General features: G+C 44.2%; 1 protein-coding gene across 1 annotated transcript in view; it reads left to right on the top strand.

Moving 5' to 3' along the window:
* DPT (dermatopontin) overlaps positions 1 to 19,466 on the top strand; it is a 28,006-nt gene extending 8,540 nt beyond the window's left edge. Inside the window, exons 2-4 of the mRNA XM_036092775.2 lie at positions 3,483 to 3,608; positions 14,334 to 14,441; positions 18,321 to 19,466. Coding sequence (XP_035948668.1) covers positions 3,483 to 3,608; positions 14,334 to 14,441; positions 18,321 to 18,387 — 301 coding nt within the window. The 3' untranslated portion in view covers positions 18,388 to 19,466. The remainder of the gene's footprint in view (positions 1 to 3,482; positions 3,609 to 14,333; positions 14,442 to 18,320) is intronic.
* The last annotated feature ends 2,884 nt before the right edge of the window (positions 19,467 to 22,350 follow it).

The following is a 22,350-nucleotide window of genomic DNA, read 5'->3' as shown; positions in this document are numbered from 1 at the left end:
TGCCAGCCCTCTCCTGCTCCCCCACGCCCCTTGTGTTCTCAGCTGCCCTCACCCCTCTTCTCTCCTGCCTGTTCCCATGTTTGTGATCCTGCAGATGTGGCCAAATGTCTAAGTGAGTCTCGCCAAATAAGGTGCTTTTACAAAAAGTTGATCGAAAGGGACAAGAATGGAGGGGAGGAAGGCCCAAAGCTCTGCTCATTTCACGCCCTCAGCCTGAGCAGGCTTGGTTCCTGAAGGGAGACCATCACTCACTCCAGATCCTGGAAACTTCTGGGGGGGAATGTCAGGGCCCTTTCTGGATCTGAGTGATGGGCTCTTCAATGTCAACTCTGCCTCTGGTGTTGGAGGACGCCTGACCAGTCATCTGTTCATTCGTTCTTCTGTTAAACATCTGCTAGACCCACCTTGTCAGGCCCCATGGGGAATTCAAACTGAAGATTGAGTGATCTTTTCCCTTAAGGACTTTACCATCCACTCAAGTATCTATGCTATGAAGTGGGTGTGTGTCAACAGCTAAGACAGCCAACCTCCGTGCTTGCTTTTAGGGAAACAACAGCTCAGGGAATACACTGGAGTCCACCAGCTTTGCTCTGACTGGAGACTGGGGAGCCAAGGCAGCTTTGGCCAAGTACACTCACAATTGTCGAGTAGACAAAATGAAAGTATGATGACAATAATAAAGAATTTATTAAGCACCAGAATATATATGCATTGTCTTATTTGGTCTTCACAATAACTTAAATAAGTATGTGCTATTATTATGCCCATTTTACAAATGAGAAAACTGAGGCCAATAGAGAGTATGAAGCCTGCCCAAGGTGACACAGCCAGTCCAGCAGCACAGTCCATGCTCTTAGCCATTCTGCTCTACTGATCCCCACATGAGTGTGAAAATGTACCCCAACAAAAATCCAATTCTGGATTTCATTGTGCTGGCCACATGCACTACCAAACTCCAGTGCTCTACCAAAATGGGATGGCCATGGGACAGAAGCTGGAAGAGAGTCCTGCTTGGTTTTCTAATCTTCGCAGGGCAGCATTATCTGAGGTGGTGTGTGAGGGATTGACACACACACTCCCCACACAGGATCGTGGGGCAGGCTGCCTGGCTGACAGCCAGCAGGGAATTCACAGAACTTGGATTTCCTTCAGAACTGGTACCCCATGAAACAGGCCAGCTTATCTTGTTACATGTATTTTTACTTAAGGGAACTTACCACCCTGGGAACACTGTCCCCTGTGGTGATCCGAGTGCACAGGACAAACCCAAACAATTGGAACAAGAACCACAGGGAAACTGCAACCTGGCTCGGTTTTGAAAGGACTGTTTCAGAGGAAGCCAGAACTGTCATGATGGTAAGAAGGAAGATCACAGAAGCTTCGTTTACAACTTTTAGTGCTTTCTCTTGAAAAGCTCTCACTCACACTGCTAGAATTAGGATATAATAGACTATCTTGGACTATCCACTGTCCCAGACCTGAACACTCCATTCCAATCACATTCCCAAATGTGCCAGGTGTTTTCCAAAGTGGCACCACTCCTGGTGAGCTGTGAGCAGTGGTAGAGCAAAGAAGGCTAGTGCGTCAAGGGCATGGGTCTCAATGCACATTTTAATCTGCATTCCTGATCTCCCGTAGCTGAGCTCTCTAGGGTCCGTCAGAACCTCTTACAAGTCCCAGGGACAGGCACCTCGGGCTAATACGGCTAATACGTGTGACTGGCCAAATACTAAGCCCATCCCTCACTGCCCTCAGCATGGAAGCGTGGTGATTGATACAGAAGAATTGCTGGGTACAAGCTTGTTGAGTGGATGAACAAATAAATACATGCATATTTGAGTGTAGGTATGCATGAATAAATAAATGAATAATAAATGAATGAAGAGGACAGATGTCTTCCAATCAGAGCCATGGAATATATTTAATATCTAGTTTCATCAGATCCACAAGATCATTTCTGGCAATTACAAAGAAACCACCGATGGTTCTATAGTTTGTGTGTCAGCAAGGTCCCTGTCACCTATCAGCACAGAGCAATTATTCTTACTTTATCTGTTATATTTCCTGGGAACTTATCTGTACTTGGAAAACGGGATTGTGTTCCAGAAGTTTTCAAGCCATGACACATAGGCATGTCCCCTGTTCTGCTCACTCATGAGAGGGAGCATGATCAATGGCTGGGGGTGGGGGGGAGGGACATGCAGAGAACCTGATGGAGCTAAGGACTGGTTTTGGAAGGACTTGTGAGAGACCCCCACCCCGCATAAGGCCGGGTGGACAACAGCATCGTCATCATCCAGCAGAAAGTGGCAAACTTTGGGCACTGGTGGGATTTGGGGCAGGGATGGGAGAAAGTAGTACTGGAGGTGGGACAAAGGAAGAAATGATCACACTGTCTAAAGCCAATGCTTAGTTAGGAAGGTGCTATGAAGATAAAAGGGGCTGACCCCCAGAGGCATCAGCAGCCCAGCTAGAAAGAAAGAGTGACAATGCCGGTGGCCGCAGGGAGGGTCTGTGGATGAGAGAGGAGGGGTCACCTTCTTTGAAGAATTAGAACAGAGCATATAAGACAGGAAAAAGACCCCTACAGGGAATTTGAGGTCAGTTTTCCTGTCACCACCCTGTAAGGAGTGCTTCCATATGCCAGGACCCACTGTGGGCACTGAGGATAAATCCAAGCAAAACCCGCCCTGACCACGTAGAGCTTACAGTCGAGTGGGCAGTAAGAAGATTCCTGGGTAAGTGGTGAGAACCTGGGGATGGGGTCCCAGCTTCCCACCGGGTGCCCTGGACCAAGTGCCGCACCCACCTGGGCTTTGCAGGTACGTGGGGCTTGAGTGAATGAGTGCCCCGTGCAAACTCCCACGGCTCTGCTCTTGAGCAAAAGAAATGTTGTTTGAAGTGCATCAAATCATTGTGTTTCTCTTTGTCTTCTTTTTATTTTAAATTTAAGTAAAATAAAGTGTATTCTCTTTTAAGTAGCATAAATAATACAATCTTGCATTTGTAAAAGTCTAGATGCCTCTATATCCATCCATTTATGCTTGCTTCTAACTATAAATTCATAGAAGTCTACCAGGAGCTGCGCTCCCCAATTTCCTTCAGCTGAAATATTCTGAATCATTTGAATTTTAATGGTGAACATATGTTATTTCCACAAATATAGCAAAGTCTTTATTATTTGCAGTAAAATGGAAGAAACTAGGGCACCTGCGTGGCCCAGTCAGTTAAGCGTCCAACTCTTGATTTCGGCTCAGGTTATGATCTCAGGGTCCTGGGTTCGAGCCCCACATGGGGCTGCGTGCTGGCACGGAACCTGCTTAAGATTCGCCCTCTCCTTCTGCCCCTCCCCTCCTTCTCTAAAACAAGAGGCATAAATTGTCAGGAACCTAGGTCAGTCAAAGCACGGCCTGGCTCAGGAGCTGTGGGAGCTGGGGTCTTGGGTGCCCTTGCCGTTAGTTCACTTGTTCTCTTCTCTTCAGGTACCAGACGTGCTCCAACAATGGGCTGGTGGCAGGGTTCCAGAGCCGCTACTTTGAGTCCGTGCTGGATCGGGAATGGCAGTTTTACTGCTGTCGGTACAGCAAGAGATGTCCGTATTCCTGCTGGTGAGCCTGGCAGCCAAACACAACGCCTCAAGACTCTTGGGGCTGGAGGGGAGCTTGGTGGGGGGAGGGGGCGCTCTGGTCCCCGTTTCTGACTTCAGATGAGCCTGGGCTGTCACGAACAAGTTTGGAATGCAGCAGGTAGCACATAGAAGGAAACAAATGTACAAAATTCATGAAAAGGCTAGAATAATATTCTCGCTGGGAGGGACCTCACAGCTCATCAAGCCAATGCATCTACAGCCCTCTTTTGGCAGGAAGAAACAAACAGAACTATAGAACAAGGAAGTCCCTTGTCCAAAGTTATGCAGCTATTTCGTGGGAGTGTCACCCCTAGAGCTGAGATCTACTGACTCTTGTTGCAGGACTCTTTCCCTCTATCACAATAACTTCTCATCACATCCAAGGCTGCTGGGCCTGTTTGGGAACCTATTTGTTCCTTGTCACCGGTCAGAGTAGCAAACATAGTCTATAATTATAGACCAAAGAAAGAGGCTAGTGTTTTCTAGATCAATTTGTAATTCCAGTTTGTATAATTTTGCTCTTTCCTGATCCCTGGGCTGATGCCAAATATCCCCTGACCTAGCTTTCAAATTGACTAGGAAAATGTGTATATATTTATTTACCCGGATAACTTCCAATGGGTGTTGACAACACAACTTGTCCCAAGTTCTTCAGTCTAAAAACAAGCCCAGCATTTCTGCCTTGGACAAAGGGATCCAAAGTGTCAACTTTTTTGAAGTGTTTGAAGTGTGGCTCACTCAAGGGATTTATCTCTCTGCAGTGTGGTGCTAGAAAGGACAGCCTTGTGGGTTATGCTTTCTTCTGCCACCGGACAGTATTACTCCACGGATGCCCAAGCAGGGCACCATGGCTCTCGGCACAGGCAACTCCAAAAGCTGAGTTTTCTGTTTAAAGTAATGATAAATAGTAAACCCAGAGCTCAAAGTCAGTAGCTGTAGGATGGAGCAGGGGCTTGTTCCAGCTCTCCAAAGCTGCCCCCATAAAGCAGTTCTTACCCCACCACGGCAGGTGAGCAGGCATGGCTAGGGTGTTAGGACAGAACTGTGACAGATCCCGAAGCAAGGACCTAAAGCCTGCACATGCTGGGGTCGTGTGGAGGAAGCACTGATGGGACAAGAAACTTGAGGTCCTGTCTCTCCCCTCCCCTCCTTCCCCTCCCTCCCCTCTCCCCCCTCCTCCCCCTCTTAACGGTGCTGTCCCTGGAATGCCACTTTCCTTCTCTTTGGGCCTCAAGTCCATCACTTAAAATGATGGCCAACTTTGCTGGGTCTCTGAGATTTTTGAGAATCTGATGAAAGCTATAAATCTTGTCTTCAGGAAAAAGAAAATACACTTCAGCATATTTAGACAAAAGTTTACACAGAATTTCCAGGAGCCCTCAAACTCCCTGAAGGCCACCAAAAGATCTTTGAGGTTGTTTTAAGCCCTAAAAATTCCTTGACACCAAAGGTGCTTTTGCAAAAGGCAATCCAGATGCCCAGAACTGATTTCCAAGACAGGGTGAAGGTCCTAAAGACGACTGGGACCCACTGAGTGGGGAGAGAAGGTAGGAGCCTGCCTTGCCGCTGTGACCTGAGAAGCAGGGCTTTCCCCAATTTTCCTGTCCCCAGTCTGCTAACAGAAAGCCTCCCCAACGGTGAAATCTGCCTCCCTTGTTGAGAGGCATTAAAAGCCAGTTAAAATGTAAATAAATTATCGGAAAGAGTAAGCAACAAACTAATAGTCAGTTAATCCATTACCACATTAGCAAGATTTCCCCTTAGGCTTCAAAGGAAAACCTCAGGGCCCTGTGGGGAGGATGCACAGCCTAAGGGCAGTGGGAGGACCAGGTGTCTGCGGGCCCTAGTTTCTGCCCCTCATGGATGTCTGTTACAGCTCTTAATGTACTACACTGGGTCTAGACTGGGAGTCTCTGGAGCATACAGGGAACTCATTGATCTTTGCATCCCCAGTGCCCAGTGTAATGCTTGGAACGTAGTGTCTGCTTGATAATTATTGAATAAATATTGGAATAAATGATTCTGAAGGGCATGCAGAATAAGGTGAAGAGGCCCAGAAAATGTAATTTACTTACTTACTCTAAAAGTTTGTTGTTGTTGTTTTTTAACTCTGTTTTTAAATCCCACTCTCCCATCCTTGCCCTAGAATGTAAACTCTATACAAGCAAAGATCTCTGTATTGATATATTCCAAGCCCTTAACTAGTGCCAAGCACTTATTAGGCACTCAATAACATTTGTTGAATGAATGAATAACTTTGGCCTACTTCTTAATTCTGCGAGGATAAAATGAGATAGTGTATGTCCGGTACTGCTACTGGCTATGATCACACAGAGCTGACCTGTCCCCTGCAGCCCTCCCAGCTCCAGGGTAGACCCAGCCTCCTCCCTAAAAGACAGGCCTTCCAAAGGCTGACTCTACCCAAGGTCATCACAGTCAGGGGTGGGATCGCCCTGCAGGAAGCAGAACCAGTGGCTGGAGTGGGACGTGCAGAGAAACAAGAGATGGTCCACTTGGACAGTCTACTAGGGAGCCACTGACTCATTGCCCCCAGGCAGAAGAGGAGGGAGCCCATTCCATCACTGTGAGGACCAGCTTCTCTGCCAAGACAGGTGGGAGAGTCTGCCCCTCTACTGGTCACACAGTCACTGGCTGGTCACCTGGCTTCTGGCCAAACAGAGTAACAACAGGGAGTGGACTTAGGGCCCAAGGCTTTTGGTGACAAGGCAGGCAAGAAACGGAGTCTCACTCGTTTTGGAGAAATTGCCTAACAGCAGAGGTGGGGGTGAATGGAGGTAAGGGTGGGATGAAGGGGAAATAGCTCATCTTCCCAGAGTCCCCAGACTCTATGGAGTCTGTGATCTGCATCACTATCCTGAGCATTGTTGCTTGAAGTTTACCCTGTTTCTTTGAATGCTGAGACCCAAAAGACATCCAGATCTTTATGCCTCAAAATTCCACTGATTTTCTAATGATGCTCCAGATGGCCATTGGTCATTTGGGGGGGGGCCTGGTTCCAGGCTCCTCCTGCTCCCCACAAGCACTGGATGTCCTTCTGCTCACGTACTTTAGAAATGACTTTTCAAGTTCTCTTAGATGCAGCCCACCAATTGCTAAGATGTTAAGAATTTAATGAACATGGAAATATATACGTAGGAACAAAGTCCTGAGGTTAAAGATGAGCAACTTTTCCTCAGTTACCCGAGACATTCAGAGCCCAGTGGCAAAACTTACCCAGAGCCTTGGTCTGCAATGGCCTCCCTCGCCCTCCCCCGCACTCCACCACCGAGACATGTCATTAATGGTCAGCAGGACCCATGGGGGAAAAGAGGAGAGAATTACTCAGAAAGACACAACAAGTCAACTTGGAAGCAAGTCCCCTCTGAGGAAGGCTTTGCTTAGCTGCATCTATTTCTGACTGCACGGTGTTAGAGCTGAGAGCCACTGCGGTTATCTAAGGAAATGGTATTTTTTCAAAGGGAAACTTGGAGAAGCAGCCGAATGAGATTGCAGTATACACCATGGTATGCAGTGCATGACTCACTATCCCACTGCGGTGTCTAGACGTTTTAGTGGCATCTTTAAATTGCCTGAGTCATGACGTTATATTATGTCTTTCTAAACTACGTGAAGCCTCTAGGGCAAAAATTAAATCTTATTTCTTCAGCATCTCAGCGTACTGCCTGGCACAAAAGAGACCCTTAATAAATTTTTTGAATGAATGTTGCAGGCCCGTAGAAACAGTAACAGTGGTGAAACCTGACATTGATATGATGATGTTTTAGAGTTGAAAAGGATTCTGTCACAAGCATTATTTTGTTTGATCCTTCTAACAGCCCGTCAGAGGGAGAAGTGTTTTCCCACACCTTCCCACTGTGAAAACTGCTGATAACATTCCTATTTGAAGCCTTCCCTCACGTCACTTAAACTGGCTTGAATTACCTCCCAGGGAACTGGACGCGTGTGGGTGGGGACATTTTTCTCTCCCACTTCGAAAGCCATTCTGTAGCACTGAGCCTGACCGTGTTTTGAACTAGCTAAATGAGCATCAATCATCTTTGTGTTTGCAAACATTTAAGGATTCAGAAATGGCACTGCTCTTGCAGGAAAACAATACAAATCATCCAACCAACTCCCAAATGAGTACGAGATTTATTTGTTTGGTGGGGACCAAGGTGCGGCTCTCATTTCGGACTGAGAAGTTTCTCATTGGATATTACAGCCTCGCTGAACTTTGGCCAGAGAGTGAATTTCTGATAGACTCAAATATGCTATCACTAAACAGTTCCCACTGGGTTGGATGCATATGTAAATTTTACACATATTTATTTATATATGAGAATTCACATTCTTAGACCAGTCGTCTGCAAACCACAAACACATGTCACTGAAGAAGCCGCAACCCTTCAGAGCCTGTTTGTAATAACTCCCCAGTTCCCAAGCAGCTGAGCTGCTGCCTGCCCTGCACTAGACTGTCCCCCACCAACGTGCAGGGCTGGCCAGGCGCAGGCTCTGGGTCCTGGGAACCGACGGTTTTGAATTGAGCATCGATTTCCTTTTCCATGGTTCTCCTCCAGACCTGTGGCCTTTCATTAGATTCACTACATATTATGTTTTGATGAAAAAAAAAATGTTACTCCTCGGAATCAACATAGATGACATTTCAGTTTTCTCCCAACCTTGAGATCCGATGACTCTTGCATGTCACTTCCTCCACTGCCTATCTCCCTTCTCTCCCTGAAGCTCAAGTCCTACACCGGGGAGTATTTTTCTTAATTCCTAGGTAGCTCTAGTTAACAACAACAAAATCAGCTAACTAGAACATTCTTCTCCTCTCTCCACCCCAAAACCTCGATCAAAGCTAATCTTTAACTCCTCACCTCATGGCTCAGAATTTAATACAAGATGGGTGGTGTTTGCACGACCAGTCCCCCATGATATCATGGCAGGGACAAGAATGACATCATAGGCACCCCTACGGCCATCTCCGTTGCCTCCTGCCCCTGGTCAGGTGTCGCTCAGCACTGTGCCCAGAGGCTGGTAAGAAGGGCAGCTTCTATGATGGTTCCTCTGAGCAAGCTGGAAGCTGTTATTATAGAGATAAAGACACCCACACTCCGTTTTAGCTACTTGCCTTTACTGGAATCTAGAGACAATCATTCATTCCTCCATTCATTAGTTTATTTAATCAGCCAGCCAATGTGAATGGATATAAAATAAGTACAATTTATAGACTTTGATTCCATTCATTCCCTGTAATGATGATGATACTTTTATTTATTGAGCACCTAGCATGTGCTCATGTGTTAGTTCATTCACTTCTCACACACAGAAAATATGACACTTTCACACAGATGAGGGAAGTGAGGTGCAGAAGTTGTAACCCATTCAAAGTTCCAAACTCTGTTCAAACAGGTCTGTCTGCCTCCCAACCACATGCCTTCTGCACAGTATTGAGCTCTCCCAATCCAGAGGAGAAAGTAAGATCCACACGGGTGAAGTATCAGGTAACAACACAGTAAGCATCTGGGAGAAAACAAAGAAGAAAGGCGTTATTTCAGCTGGAGCAGAGATGTTGGAGATGTCAGTGTTTAGGACCAAGGTGACCATGATGTAATGTGGCTGATGAAAGCCAGTAGGGATGGAAAGAAATGTGCTTGCTGAGCAGCCCTGGGCGTGGACGGTGAGCTAGAAACTTGGTTCCAAGAGAGCAATTTAGAAAATATTTAGAGGTTTTCCTCCTTCTAATTTAAGTCAGAGATATCTCTGGAGCTGTGTTTCCCTCTGTGGTGATACATATTTGAACCATTTGAAATATAAATCTCCAAAATGCTGCTAGAAGACAGACATGAACATGCAAGGTTCTTTCTCATCCCCCCAGGGTCTAGGGTCTCTCCCTAGTGCAGAGGAGGGCACTTTGGTGGCTACATTCAGCCCCACGGGGTCAGTTCCCCAGCTCTCTGGCAGGGGAAGCCAGGTGGCTGCTCCTTTGCAGGTGCTTTCCTTCATGCATAACTGCATTTAGGTCTTATTTTTCTCGCCTTTGCAAAAATAATTCAAACAGGTTCTGATGCAACTCCTATTGGGGATGCCAGGCCATTAGCAAAATAGTCTAACCTGAAATATGCTCATTCCTGCTAGCTTCCCTGGAAAAGCAGTATGCAAGAGGATTGATCATGAACAAATTCTGTTTATTTAAAAACTTCTCACTGATTTGCCTGTCCGAGAGGGACATACTCCTTGTAGCTGGTAGTAGAATGTGAGCCAACCTCAACACATAAATTCTACAAAGGCTGAATTTCTCGTCCATGCCACTGTGAACTAGATTGTTAAGGTTTATATGCTGCCAGGTACCACTGACCCCTTAAGGAGCTCACCAGATTGGTCATCATCATGAAACAAGATGCTTTTATGGGATCCTGGGGGTTTTTGTTGTTGTTTTGTTTGGGGGTGGGGGGAGGAATCTTGTTTTTTTTTTTAATCAAATGCTACATACGTGGTGCTGATAAGTAACAGGACATTAGAATAGGATATTTAAAATAAGGTGCTGATTGGGAAGTGGAGAAAATAGGGGCAAAACAGAATTAGAGGTTGGGTTGACCAGAAGAAGCTTCTCAAAAATGTTATTTGAACGTGGGTTGCTCGCCAAAGAATGGGTCAGAAAACATCCTCAGTTTATACTTGTTTAGAGAAAAGCTGAAGCTTCCTCAGGCACCCCCATTCTGGTTTGTTAACGTGTAAATGATGGGTGTTCTTCCAGTTCCTACAGTAGGGAGGCTGTGGGGTGTGCTTCTCTGGTCCCCCACGAAGCAGGATAAGGTGGAGGATGTGATCCTGGCTGACTGTAATCCAGTTGTCCTCACTGCCAGCAGATCAGGCATGTGGCAAACAGATCCTGCTGCTGTGAAGTTTGACTCTAGGTTTAACTGCTCCTTAATCACTAATAGAGGTGGATTTTGATGCCATTTTACACTGAGTCGCTCTCTTCTGAGGAATAGATTTAAAACCCCTTCTTTCAACTATTAAGACTGGTCCTCACTCAAACCTCTGACAACAAGTAAAACTGGACTCTTTATCCAACTAAATTGTATCTCTACTCCCCTCTTTAAAATGGGTGTGAGAACTTATATCTGGGCTGGCTCTGTCCAATTTTCACAGCATAGGAGCTAGGACATCTCTCAGCAGCAGGCAGCTCCGATTCTGATAACAGACCGCTCAGCTGCCATGTTTTGATTCTAGTCGGATCTGTTGATAATTTCAGTGCTTTAAGAATCTCAGATGAGAATATCTTCTATCAATCTTAAAAATCGCTTCAGTTTGATTGGGTTGTCTTCAGCTCCTAAGATTTATTTAATTTTCTTCCATCGCATTCAACCCCATCTAAGAAGTTGTACAAGTGGTTCTACATTATCAAGTTCCTGCTAGGCTTTTCTCAAGCTCTTTTCAAGTTCTCTGTCCTGTCTCGTCTTGCCTGCAGTTGGCAGAGAAAATATTATGGGGTGAGAAAGTGTACCCCAATAGTCACTCAACCAGAAGTGATAGGAGGAACACACACACACACTCCACACACACACACACACATACACACACACACGAACACACACACCACACACACATACACACACACACACACACACGAGTTCTTTGGAAAAGGGTATGTAAGGATCCCAAAAGAAGAGCTTCAGGGGCGCCTGGGTGGCTCAGATGGTTAAGCGTCTGCCTTCAGCTCAGGTCATGATCCCGGCGCCCTGGGATCAAGCCCCGCATTGGGCTTCCTGCTGAGCGGGGAGCCTGCTTCTCCCTCTCCCTCTGCCTCTCTCCCTGCTCATGCTCTCTCCCTCTCTCTCTCTCTCTGTATCTCTGTGTCTCAAATGAATAAATAAAAAAAAATCTATTAAAAAAAAAAGAAGAGCTTCAGTTATATACCCATTCAGTGCTTTGAATAAAGGCGCCTTACTGACTGGCCCTTCCCTTCATCTTACCAAGCTGAAGGCTTGTTCGATTGTTGTAATTGGTCTAAGAATGTATGACAATGCTTAGTACGAAGTATGCTTTGCCAAAAAGCTGCCTGGAGTGACCTAGTAATTCACAAGGAAGCTCGAACCACACAGAACTCTTCCCCACCCGCCCTCAGGAAGCCCAATGCCACCGCTTATGAAACCCTGATTTTCTACTTCCTTATAGCCTCCTTTAATTTCTTGACAAGTCCCTATGCCCTATCTCAGTGTCTAGCTGACAGTTTAAATTCTGCTTTTTCTCGGAGGTGCTATTACTGGGGCTTTCATTTATTGAGACATTTTGTGTGTGCATGATGTCTTCAAGAACTGAATGGAGACACATCTATCTGGTTCTAAAACTCAGAATCTTAGATCATATTGAAACAGCAGTCCCCTCTATGTATGGTCTTTGCGAGGTTCACTTTCTACTAATGATTTGGACAATTTTTCCTCTGAGTTTTTAGTTTCATAAAGCAGGCATAATTTCCATCAATGTCCAAATTCCTTCCCTGGTCCTCTTAATCCAAGGTTCTGTAAGATAGGCTAAACTCATCTCACAGTTTTGTAACAAAACAACAACAACCAAAAATCAAGTAAAACAAAAACCCGGCTGAGACCAAGTTGGAAATGTACCAATGAGCATGCACCACGCCCTCTCTAGGGCAATCTAGGAATCTACTGGATAGCAGTACCCCCCAGAGAGGCTTCCAGACAAACTGTCGAGTTAATCGGGGGGCCAGTATCTGATCACTGCCAAAAATGAAGCAATAGAGAATGCCAGTTAAAGTATTGGGTAAATTATTCCCCTTTGAAGCTTAATTTCATGATTTTTTTTTAAATGCAAGCCTCTCTTTTCTACTTTATTCCAAATTTGTTTAACTAACCAAGTAATCTGACATCAAATCAGCAAAAACTTAAAAAATAAATATCTAGACTGGTTATTTCCAAATAATTTTGGCAATTATATTTAGTTTAGTGCAGTATTGCCATATGTAGATTCTGCTTTAGAGCATATCAAAATGTTTGGGAATTAGCTTTTATACATTGAATCCCAAGAGTGCTTCCAAGTTCTGGAAAATATTTTGTATTCCCTGAAGTAAGGAAAACACCTCCTACCCTATGTCTTTTAATCCTAATTTGCATTATTCACATTTCCCACCAATGCCTCTTTTTTGGATAAACTTTAGTCTAGCACTTGTTAGAATCCTCAGGGATCACAAATCAATGGGATCCAAGTGAGGCCCTATTAAGTCCATTTATGAGTCATTTAACACTTTCATTAGAAAGAAGAAGTCCTTGTTCTAGGTCTCTTTAGAAGCACAAAATAGATTTCTGAATTAGCAGAGCCTTATTTCGCTTCATGAACACATTAAGTGAAAACACATGTAACCCAATCTGGGTTGGGCTTGACATCCTAATGAAGCATAATTATGTATTGAGAAAGGTCTCAGAACAAGGACAGCTATAAAATGTGAGGAAACAATTGTAAGCCTAGAGAATGGGCTTTCAGGGCTCTAGCTAACTCCATGTTATCTTGAGCTAACCATTGATCTTGCTGCATCTAAGCACTGAGATCCTCCTAGGAGACCTTCCAGTTTATAAATCAGTCTTTTTAAGATTTCATGACAATCCTTGCAATATTAAGTCTACATAGCGGAACATCTTTCTATCATCAACATATATACAACAACAACATACAATGACCTGATGAACCCAAATCAGTTGAAATTCCTGATGCTCAATAACTGCCTTGGAGATACAGATAAAGACTTTGACAGACCCAAGTCACACTGAAAGGACTATTTTGGTCCCAAAGATCCCCTTATGAGAATCAAGAGATTCTAGATTTATTCCAGGCGGACCACAGCAAACCTAGAGAGACGCCTGGAATTGACTTAATCTTAGAGGGGACAAAAGGAAAAGGAGAAGGGGGAAAAAGAAACAAAATTGTTCCTATGATTCAACTTCTGCCATTTACACATCACACATATCTGTACTAGTCCCAGTGACAAACATATAAGGTAACTTTCATTCTTCTATAGACCAGGAAACTAAGATTAAGTGACTCTACCAAGGCCATTTATTTATTCAACAAATACTACGTAGCAGGAACTATTTCAGGTGCCACAAAACAATGGTGGCCAAGGAAAAGCGGAATTTTGTGGGGATTAAGTATTACTTTAATATTTTTCATACATTTTAATCATGACTCACAGTAAAAAATACATATTAAACGATCACGCCATATATGCATCATAAATACACATACACAGTATATTTGAAACAAAGTTTTTACACACACAAGAACATATCTTTAGTGTGTGCTCTGATATTTTCTACTCTACTTTTTCTTTTTTAAAGCCCATTTGGTAATAACCAATTAAATTGATTTCATGATCCACTAATAATCACAAGCCATAGTTTGGAAACATGATTCCAGCAGACTTAAATGGCATGGACTAATATTGATATTAATTAATATTTCCTCAAGGCCTGGGGAGTTATCTACATCTTTTTCAGTGCGTAGTTTAATGACAAGAAGAAAGGAGAAGCCGGAGGAAACCACCCATCTTTTCATAGCCTGAAATGGTTTGGTGGAGGCCATCTAACTCTGGCTTGGGTTTCCCGTGAAGTTCAAATGCCATCTCTTCTTTGTAATAATAGTGTGTTTTATCTTTTTCCTCTAAACTTTTATTCTTCCCGCATAGGCTGACCACAGAATATCCAGGCCACTATGGGGAAGAAATGGACATGATTTCCTACAATTACGACTACTATATGCGAGGAGCAACCACCACTTTCTCTGCAGTGGAAAGGTGAGCCTTCCCAGGGGCTAGGAGCTAAAGGAGCCAGGGATCAGCTCTGAGTAAGGACCATGTCAGCAGGAATTTACATCCGGGATTTTCCCTACTTTCTTTTTTTTTTTAATTTTATTTTATTGTGTTATGTTAATCACCATACATTACATCATTAGCTTTTGATGTAGTGTCCCTACTTTATTTCTACTTGGTCTAGAATTCACTGAGAGTTTCCTGGGTGGTGGAAGGCCATGGGAATGGAGCTATTCTCATAAACCCATTTCATGGAATAGCTCACCCTTGGAGATGAGGATGGGCTCCAGGCCACTCAGAGCAGAAGAGCCTCATCTTGGTCTCCCATGATGTTCTAAGCTCTGCCCTTCACTCGATTTCAAAGAGCACTTTTTCTGACCCAATGTTAGGAGGAGAGGGCAAAAATGGTTGAAGGACTATCCACTGTCAAATTGGAACCCCACGGATGCCGATGCTGGTCTCTAGATGACCCCCATCTTGGGTTGCAAGGAGGGAAAGAAGAGAAGGGGAAGGGACTCCACCATACTTAGAAAGGAAAGGGGAGGATTTACATAACCAGAAGGCAAAACAAACTTCTTCCATCTCCTTTCCTAATAAGCTCCCCAACCCTATCCCAAACACTCAAAACAAAACAATAAGAACATGAGAACTCTTCTCCCAACTAGTATAGACAGAGGTGTCGATAAATTCAGGTATTTTCAGTCAGGTGATAATCACTTTACATAGCACATGAATTCCTGAAAAGTCACCAATAAATGTTTTGCAAACAAAAGTTACATTAACTCCTTAAATAATGGACTATGATGAATGTGAATGTGACTTATCTTTCAGGGATATTTATGTTTTCAAATGAAATGACATCTCACCTAACCAAATTAACATGACCCAGAATTTAAAAAAACAAAAACAGGGGCGCCCTGGGTGGCTCAGTCGTTAAGTGTCTGCCTTCAGCTCAAGTCATGATCCCAGGGTTCTGGGATTGAGCCCCACATCGGGCTCCCTGCTCCCCGGGAAGCCTGCTTCTCCCTCTCCCACTCCCCTGCTTTTGTTCCCTCTCTCGCTATGTCTCTCTCTGTCAAATAAATAAATAAAATCTTAAAAAAAAAACCAACAATAGAACAAACATTAAATAGCTCTGAAAAGGCACACTACATGGTGCAGGCTCCACAAACAAAGACCTTTATGTTTATTCCTAAGAGAGCCCCTCATTTCTCACACATTAATCATTTTTATTTTAGATCCATTTTTAAGTAGCTTAGTTATCTATTTTCTAGAAGCAGAAAACTAAAATATGAACAGGGAAAATAATACATAAAATGAAACTCTTCACCAGTGAGAATAGCTAAACGACATAATACGCACACAAAATATATTTAAGAAAAGGAAAGACTTAAGAACTCAAAACCATGGGAGCCTGGAGACAATTAGCAAGTGTGTCGCCCCCAAGGGCAGACTGGATAACAGTGCAGTAGGGCATTCAGAATTCTTAACGATGTCTCCATGTCAATAAGAAAATTAGTTCTGCATTGCCTGGTTAAGAAGGCAAGAAGGAATATAATAAAGAAAGAATACCATCCAAAATTACTACTGCATATATATATATATGCCTATATATATAATTGGATATTTTCACTGCATACATATCAAAATATCCAATTCCTATTGGCTTGAAATTTTTCAGTTACGTAGATTAACCCAGAACCTTGAAAAACTGAGCTATCATGTCATGCATTTGTTTAAAATGAACATGCCCATGTGATTTTGCTGTTGTCACTAACAATCGGTGGCTTAAAGATCCACAGCATGTGTTCCTTCAGCTCTGCTGAAAGATGCTAAGGCCACAGCCTCAGAGAAATAGCATCAGTGCAGGACCTACTGGGCAGGGACTTTCCTTCCATATGCAAATCAGAGTGGGTTCCTCCTGGAACGGAGTTGCTCAGCCTGAGCACTATTGACATCCGGGACAGGTAAGTTCTCCGTTGCAGGAGCCTGTCCTGCCCTGCCAGATGTTTAGCAGTATCCTTGGCCCCAATCACTAGATGGCAGTAGTAACCTCCCCTCCCCCATAGTTATGACAACTAAAATCCCCCTGGGGAGCAAAAGTGTCCCTGCTTGAGAGCCACTGTCCTGGAAAGAAATCAGACTGAGCCTGATTGAGTCCCTTGGTTCTCTTAGGACCAAGTTTAAAATTTGCTCAGCATCAATTAACAGTCTCTTGAAAGAGTAGTGTGAATGCCTGGCTTAAGAGCCTACTTATCTGTCTGTTGGTATACAGATAAGTAAGACTTGCCTACAGTAATGAAATTCATCTGATAAACATGCACGCCACCAATTTGCTAATCTCCATCTAAAAGAAGCCATGTCCTCTGTTGACAGCTGCAGGAATAAATACTAATACATAGTTGGACACCAAGACTCTCAGGACTTGTACCAGGAGACCCTCTTCCTAATCATTGTAAACAAATGACTTGGAGCAGCAGACTCAGAACTGCAAAGCCTGACTTAGGCTGACCAGCATGTCCCCTAGCTGCTGGCAAGAGGTATCTCCCAGAACTAAGTGGGGTCAGTCCCACGTTCCAGATCAGAGGCTGGATGGAGACCTTCTCAGTATTGGTTGTTGTTTAAGATAAACCAACCTAGGAAGAAGCCTTGCAGGTTGAAAGGGAGAAGGGTAATTCAAAGATTAACTGACCCAGCTGTGCTTTGGAAGGATTTGCGTGATCATATATGGAATGACTCTTTATTTTTGCCCTTTGTTGGGACTTTGCAAAGGATGTGACAGCCGTGTCCTCTGATGGGGTTATGGGCATGTAGTTATGGGGGTATTGTAGTATAAGACGAAGAGCAAGATTTCAGTTCAACACACTTGGAATCTGAAGTTGTCACCTCATTATCTTAAAGAAGGTCACATGTTTCTCTGAGTCTGCTTCTCCACCTAAATCATGAATCATGGTGAAGATTAAATGAGCACACTGTACACCATTGCAATGCTTGATATACTGAACTCACTCAGAGCACAGTGGTTACGATCAACATATCGCCATTAAACGATGTTACACTGGAAGAACACCATGCAGAGTAGGCACTCAATAAATTTTTGTTCAGTGAGTGAACAAAGAACAATGGCTTGCCCTTAGCAAAGAACATTCATTGAAATGTATCCACACCACATTTTCCAAGACAGAGCAAATCTATGTACTTTCATAAACGTGCCTGACCTCTAGAACAAACATGCAATTCAATTTCTGTTACACATGAATGGCAGACATTTTCCTTTTCACTTTATGGGTTTTTAGAGTTGTTTCCCTTCACTTTATTTCCCTATAATAGTGTTTTCTGGAGGGCTACACATCGTATATAGTATGGAGCCTGGAACATGGTAAGTTCTCAGTAAAAGAATAAATGAGCAAATGGGTGGCCTATTTAAGAGAAGATTCTTTACAATGGAATGGAGACAGTGTCAAATAAATGCTTTTAATGCTGTTAACCTATTTGCAAATAGGTTACATTAACTTACATTGCATTAAGGAGTTAATGTAACTTTTGTTTGCAAATAAATGCTGGTAACCTATTTGTCCTTGAGGTACTCAGGGTAGTGCCAGCTGACCCCTTGTGACCAATAGGACCTCCACATAGCCAGGAACCTAATCAGTCACCTGCAAGGTGCCACCTGCACTGATCGAGGAGAGGTCTAGAACTCCTGACCTCACAGATGATTACCTGATGGTTTTCCAGAGACTTACTACAGAACAAAGTGAGATCAGGTGCCCCTTGGGTTCCTAAGTTCTCCAGAGGTTGTTCACTGCTTTTCCCTCAGCAGCGATTTTTCTCACTGGCATTGGCTTTCTGACTCTCTCCCCACAGGGATCGCCAGTGGAAGTTCATAATGTGCCGGATGACTGACTATGACTGTGAATTTGCAAATGTTTAGATCTGCCACTCACCAAATCTAGGTGAGAGGAAGGGGGCCAGGAGACCTGAGGACGTCCACAGATGTCAATATCAGCTGGAGCTCCGATGTGGTTTCTGCTCCTCTTTTCTTCTCCCTGAGCGGGTTAGTGGCTGCAGCACCAGCTTTCTGGGCCTTTCTGACTAGTATCACACTTATAATAAAATCCACAATGAAATCGTGTTCTCACTTTCAACATGTTCCATAGCAACCGTTTTATATGACTGACGATGGCTTTCTTGCACCCTGCATAGACAGTGTGCATGCTCACAGCCAGAAAAAAAGCCTGGTTCCCAGAGCACCTGTCACAGCTTTTGCTACCAAGTGAGCTACAGGCAAGGCTGGGGCTGAGCAGTATCTGTGAAGAGGTTCAGTGTAGTGGAGTGAACGACAGAAATTGAAGAAAGTGGCAATCAATGAAGGTTCTTTGCAGGTCAGTGTGTTTGAATGAAACCAAGGGTCCTCACCAAGCTTTGAAGGGACATGTGCCCACTCTCCCCAGCCACATCAGCCATGCTTGTCTGGAAGTCCAAATTGCAGAGTTCTGTGCCCCAGGAGGGAGGGGACAGGGAGGTAAAATGGAGGGATAAAAGGGTCTGGGCAGAGCTGAAAGCCTTAGCATTGGAAGAACTTCCTGAGTTGAAGGAAGATTGTAGGCATACCCAGTAATGACAATGATGCAGAACTCAGAGAAACCTATGCAAATCTGGCTCAAGTCAGACAGGAACAAGGAGGAAGACAGAGAGCATGGGACTCGTGTTAGGAACTTAGAGGGAAAGAAAGAGTGGCCAGATTGCTTTGGGAATAGAAAGGGCAGTTTGAGTCACTGGCACCTGGAGATGTGTCCAGGATTCCCAGGAAGGCTAGCATATGCCTGCAGCCATGGGACTTACTGGCAAACTCACCTGGGAAAGGCTGCCCTGAGACTCCACTTCCCTTCTATGCATAGTTTAGGGGTGTTTTTTGCAGAGGTAACACTATCTTTCCTCCTCCTGTGATGTCTCTGTCCCCAGCCCTTTGTACTCTCTTCATCATAAAAGGAATAAAAATGTTAACATTCACTATGCTGCAAATGTTAAGGGTCAATTTTTGCTCTCTACCCCTCCCCTTTCCAATTATTCATCCCATCCATTCGGAAAATGTAGCTTAGCATTGTGATTTGTGCCAAGTGCCGTGCAAGGCACCAGGACTACAGCGATGATGATGACAGAGTATGGTTAGCAGGTCTAATGATTAAAACAGAAAGTGCTAAGTGCTTTCACTAAGGACTGGACAAAGGATAGAACTACATTTTTTGGTGTTGAACCTAACCTGATTTGCCATCAGCATCCCTCAGCCCTCCTCCCGCCAGCATGCCATGTGCATTTTTTAAATTATTATTATGTTCAATTAGCCAGCATATAGTACATCGTTAGTTTTTGATGTAGTGTCCACGTGCATTTTTGACACAGGGGGCCCCTGTTCCCTTTATCCACACAGTTTACCTTTTGTTTTCAAATCTGTGCTGCCCCTCCCCCCTCCTCTCTTCCAGTGGACCCAGGAGGGCAGGTAGCCAGGCAAAACCACAGGGGTTATCACCCTTGTCATGCACCCCATCCAGGTGGCCAAGATGGTGAATCCAGGCCAGTGCAGGTGCATTTCCCACGGTGATATCCTGGGACCGTGAAGGGGAAGGCAGAGCTAAGATGTCCTCCTTTGCCTCCTTTTTGCCCTATAAGGCAATTTTTCAATATATGGCTTTGCTTTACTCCCTCCATTTCATCGTTTTCCACCTCCCTGGCAATTTTAATTTACAGCAAGCTTTACTGTGTTATTTTTCACAAAAGGAGCCATTAATATTTTAGCAGTTGCAGCACTGGTGCAGGATGGCAGCCAGGAAATGGCCTTAGCTGGGTGTGTGGAGCACAGCTGGAAGGCAGCCATGAGGAAAACAAAGGGCCGGTGAGAGGGTCTATAGGGGAGGGGGGTGCCAGCTGGAGGGCTGCAGCTGGGAGGGGCAGTCCAGGGGACTGCAAGAGAGCAAAGCCAAAAAAAAAAACACCCAATAAAGCCATCCAGTAAGTGCCTGCACCAAGTAGAATAAATAGGTTTTTACTAAGAAAAAAACTATTCTTTGCATATAGGCCAAGGACAATGATAGTAAAGACATTATCACCTTGGTTCAAATCTGAGTAATTTATACTTTATATCATATGTCAATCAGAAAGAACTAAGTGTCAGCCTGGGGCTAACTCTGTGTTCTCATTGCTCCAATCTTTCTACTCACTTGCTCCATAACCTTGGATAAGCCACCTTCCCATTCTATGAGGACATTTATTCAGGTAACCATTGTGGTTTCTTGCAATTCTGTGAACTCTATCGCTGGCCCCAGGTTGTTTAAAAGGACCCTTGCTGAGGCATTTTCTTCCAGATTAGAAGCCTGGGATGAGAGTTGAAAAGTGAAGTCTGACCTCTGACTCTGACAGAGGGTGGCCTTGTCCGATTAGACAAATCCCCAGGCCACCTTTTCCTCATCTTCCTGGTATGGACAGGAGCCCCTCTCCCAACAACTTCACAAGTGGTGGCCACACAAAGTGGGAAGAAGAGAGACAGGATTCCCACCTCCCAGGGACTATAGTCCTAATAAGGAGAGGTGAGAAAATGGACAATGAAGACACAGGTGTAGGAAAGTTTACTGAGGGAACCAAGTCCTGGTCCCAAGGGACGAAGAGAAAGTAGAGGTAAGTAGAAGAGCATGTGGGATTTTGTTCAGACTGTCCAGGCACAAATCCTGGCTCTATCACTTACCAGCTTAATGGCCTTGGCCCAGTCACCTACATTTCCCAGTTGATTTTCTTACCAGTAGAGATAATCATTGGACCTGCAGCTTGTTGTAAGGATTACATGAGATTTCATAGTGTCTTGCACATAAGGACCCAGTAAATATACTAAGAGGAATTGAAATATTATTAGTATGTGTTAGAAATAATGTTCCTCAGGTGAGTGGACGTTAGTAGAGGTCAACAATAGAAACGGTTTACCAAAGAAGTAGAACTTCCTTTTTGCTCTCATTCATTTCTTCATTTATTTAGCCACTGAATCAATAAATTTTTAAGTGCTTATCATATACCAACCACTGTTCCAGGCACTGTTCCTGCATTCCAGGGGATTATACATTAAGAGAGCCAGACAAGCAAACAGACCATCCAGGTTCAGAAATCAAGGATAAGCGGCATTTCAACAGAGAGTGGACAGGGGTTGGGGTAGAGAGGGGATTGTGGCATTTCAGGCAATGGAAACAATATGATAGAAGGCACAAAAAGAGGCATGGGCTTAGGAAAAGAATCCCCAGGAAACCCTGACATCAACTGAGTCTAGAAGGCCCAACACACAGTCATAATGACCTAACGAGGGACTGGTAGCTCACATGAGCACCATAATGGATTCTACTGTTTGGGCATATGAATTGCAATATATTGTCTCTGTCTGGAACTCAGTTTTCAGCTGGGGCTTCCTACAAACCTAGGGAGTGGGAATTCATCAGGTGCTTCCTCCTCACCCCCCATTCCTTCCTCACACACTGTGCCATGGCCTGGGGAAGTCCTTTCTCATGCTCGGTCTTCATCCATACATACTGTCTTTATCATCAACTGTTTTGACCCAGACATGAAACAACATTTTTTTTAGTTCCTTCAGAAGAATGTATTCTTACAAAAGCATTAGTGAATGCACAAACTCAAAAAGGTAAACCTAGACATTCCCTTCTTCTATGGTTTTTTCTTACTTGCATGCAAATCCTTGCTATACAGGGGTTTTCCTCTCTCTAGCTGGTCTCCATCTAGCCAGCTAGGCTCTCTGCTCACCCTCCCAATCATTCTCCCCCTATTAACAAGGGAAAATGTTGCTTCGAGCAGACCACACCCAAACAGGTGAGCCAACACAACAAAGGTCATATATAGTCAATAG

This window comes from Halichoerus grypus, chromosome 7 (genome assembly GCF_964656455.1).
Source record: "Halichoerus grypus chromosome 7, mHalGry1.hap1.1, whole genome shotgun sequence".
NCBI classification, from domain to species: Eukaryota; Metazoa; Chordata; class Mammalia; order Carnivora; family Phocidae; genus Halichoerus; species Halichoerus grypus.
Note: the sequence above shows the minus strand (reverse complement) of the source record. Positions and strands in the feature narration are given on the sequence as shown.